This window comes from Sinocyclocheilus grahami, unplaced genomic scaffold (assembly GCF_001515645.1).
Source record: "Sinocyclocheilus grahami isolate Dianchi unplaced genomic scaffold, SAMN03320097.WGS_v1.1 scaffold889.1, whole genome shotgun sequence".
In the NCBI taxonomy this organism is placed as follows: Eukaryota; Metazoa; Chordata; class Actinopteri; order Cypriniformes; family Cyprinidae; genus Sinocyclocheilus; species Sinocyclocheilus grahami.
In genome coordinates, this window is record NW_015506068.1 from 187997 (window position 1) to 190924 (window position 2928).

The 2928-nt window shown below is 34.4% G+C and overlaps 1 protein-coding gene across 1 annotated transcript; it reads left to right on the top strand.

The window, feature by feature from the left end:
• The first annotated feature begins 1363 nt into the window (after positions 1 to 1363).
• LOC107563807 (galanin peptides-like) lies at positions 1364 to 2227 on the top strand. Its single transcript, XM_016248762.1, has 5 exons — positions 1364 to 1447; positions 1534 to 1588; positions 1701 to 1778; positions 2007 to 2060; positions 2169 to 2227. The coding sequence occupies exons 1-5, from the start codon at positions 1364 to 1366 to the stop codon at positions 2225 to 2227; spliced, it is 330 nt and encodes a 109-aa protein (XP_016104248.1).
• Positions 2228 to 2928: the final 701 nt, after the last annotated feature.

Here is a 2928-nt window from a genome sequence, read left to right on the forward strand (position 1 = left end):
GGAGGGATGGATGGATAGATAGATAGGTAGATCCCCATCCAACAGACGGACAGATGGCTGGATGGACAGACAGACATACAGATAGATAGACAGATGGATGGATAGAGAAACAAATGGACAGACGGATGAATGGAAGGATGGACAGACAATAGATAGATAGATAGATAGACAGACAGACAGACAGATAGATAGATAGACAGAAGGACAGACAGGTGGAGGGATGGATAGATAGATAGATAGATAGGTAGATGCCCGTCCAACAGACGGACAGATGGATGGATGGACAGACAGACATACAGATAGATAGGCAGATGGATGGACAGAGAAACAAATGGTGGAGGGACAGATTGATAGATGGATGGATGGACGTACAGCTGGACAGACAAATATATCTATGTTTGTTTGTTTAGATATTTGGCGCTATTCCTCCTCCTGTCCTGTACGGCGTAACCTTACTTACTGTCTGATTAATTCTGTCTCATAATTCTCCATCCTTCCTCTCTCCCGTCTCTGTAAACAGCACCAGTAATTATGAGAAATGAACAAATGAACGTCGTACTAATAGAGTTTCATTATGTTAATATGCTCTATGCTGCTGGGTGTAAAAAAGACAGACTGTCCCTCATTCAGACACACACCTGCAGCAAACCTATTATTTGAAGGTTACAGACTGTCTCTTTTTTCTGGAATTCATTTTTTTTATTTATAAATATTTATAAACAGCAACTGTTCTCTTATAAGGTAAGTATTGTCTATGTTGTGTTTAATGCTTTAATTAACTACTTTAATACTTTTAGAATTGTGTCTGTGAAGTTAGAGTAAAACATCAAAGATACAATTGATTAAATTAAATGATGACGATACAAAAATGCATACACTTTAAAAAATAAAGGTTCCATAAGGTCGTTTTTGCAGCAGTGCCATGGAAGAACCATTTTGTGCTGCCCAAAGAGCAGTTTTTCTCTTAGCTTGAAGGACATTTTACTAATCTGAGGAACTTATTTCACTAAAGAATCTTTTGTGAAAAGGAAAGATTTTATGGATGTTTAAGGTTCTTCATGGAACCATAGATACCAAAAAAAGAACCTTTATTTTTTAGGAGTGTACATGTCTTTATCATATTTATTAAATATTATTACAATTTATTGATATAATGTTGTTTTGAAATCCAAGGAGGAAAAAGCCAACAAAATGCTATTTCAGATCAAACGACTTTTAAGAGATGTTTAACAGATCCTTTAAATCCTATAAATACAAATGCAGTTATAAAAAATAATGAATAAGGATTGCTTTTAAATAAATATAGTTTCTGCTACAATGCATATGGATGTATGTTACATGTAGTCTACTATCTTTTTCACAGATGCAGACGAGTTGTGTTTTACTCTGTATCTCACTCTGTGTCTTAACTGCACATTTGTCAAGGATCCATGGCATGACCCTCACGGTACATCTTCTATTACCTCTTCTGAAGCTCAACAAGATGTTTGTTTTTCCTCATCTCTTTTATGGGTCTCTCTGTTAATCCCACAGAATCCAGAGAAAAAGGGATGGACTCTGAACAGTGCTGGGTACCTACTAGGACCTTGTAAGTTCATTGCATTCTAACAATTACACAAACTTGAAAATATTGTGCGAAGGTATATTGTAAGCATATTTATTATTGGTTTTATTGCAATAATTTTGTGGTTCTCCTGCAGATGTTCACAGAAGACACGGAGCTGCGGGCAAAAGAGACATGTGGAATGAGAGTTCAAGCTTACCAGCATCTTTATACAGTCAGTTCTTAAAGCATTTATAATGACTTATTATTTTTATTATTATTATTACAACATTAAATTTAATTGATATTAAGGAATAATCTGAAATGTTAGTACATTAATATTACCTGATCTGGTCCCCTTATCAAATATTATTCTTTCTTGGTTATTCAGTTTGTTAGTATTTTTCCTAGTATTTAAAAAAAAAAAATGTTTCCCAAAATAGTCTATTTTCTTATTCCACAGATGATTCCTATCTTCTCTCACTGCTGGGTCATCTTGCATATCTGCAATTAAAAGGTGAATTACATAGGCCTAATAGTTTGATTGATTTGTTTCCTTTTATTTCTAGTAACTGAAAAATGTATGTGATTCTTGGCAAGCAAAAGTACTATTTTTCTCTTTCAGAAATGGGAATGACTGAAGGTTTCAGTGGCTCTTTAATGAATGGCCATATGAAGCAATAACAAAATATCTCTGTTTTACAGTTTTTCAACATATGCCCTATAATACTGTTTTGCATTTGATCCGTTTTATCATTATTTAATATGTATTAACCAGTAATTCAAATTGGTAAAATGTGTAGATAATATTCCACGAATCATGCCGATTTGACTCATCTCACCACTTCACCATTGAACTATTGTTGGTGCATAATGTTCTGCTTCAGAGTTCAAATAAAGCACTTAAAAAAAAACGTTTACGTTTATTCCATATAAAAAGGAAATTGAGGTAATCAGGGTGCCGATTTGTTGAGTCAGAGGTGAACACTTGGTGGTTTCACCGTTGCCATTTACAAATACACATTTTTAAATAAATAGCAAAATAATAACCCGTTGATTCCAAAAGGAATTTTGCACGACTAACACAGTAACAGAATAATTTAAAAAATGTGACCAAAAATGAACCTTTCAAAGGCTGAGTGGTGGGGGTGTATATGGCAATGAAGTGAATCTACAGTGTAGTGTAACAAAATTGAAATTATTTTCAGACCTGATTTCGTGAATACTAATGCGTACAGAGCGCAGAAGGTGTTTTGGATATTGTTCCATAGGATGCCAAATGCAGAATATCATGTAATGAGGAGCAAAGATTAACATATGGTTCCATCTAGTGGCAGATGAAGAAAGCGACATCCATGTAAAAGGATGCTGTGTTATATATGACT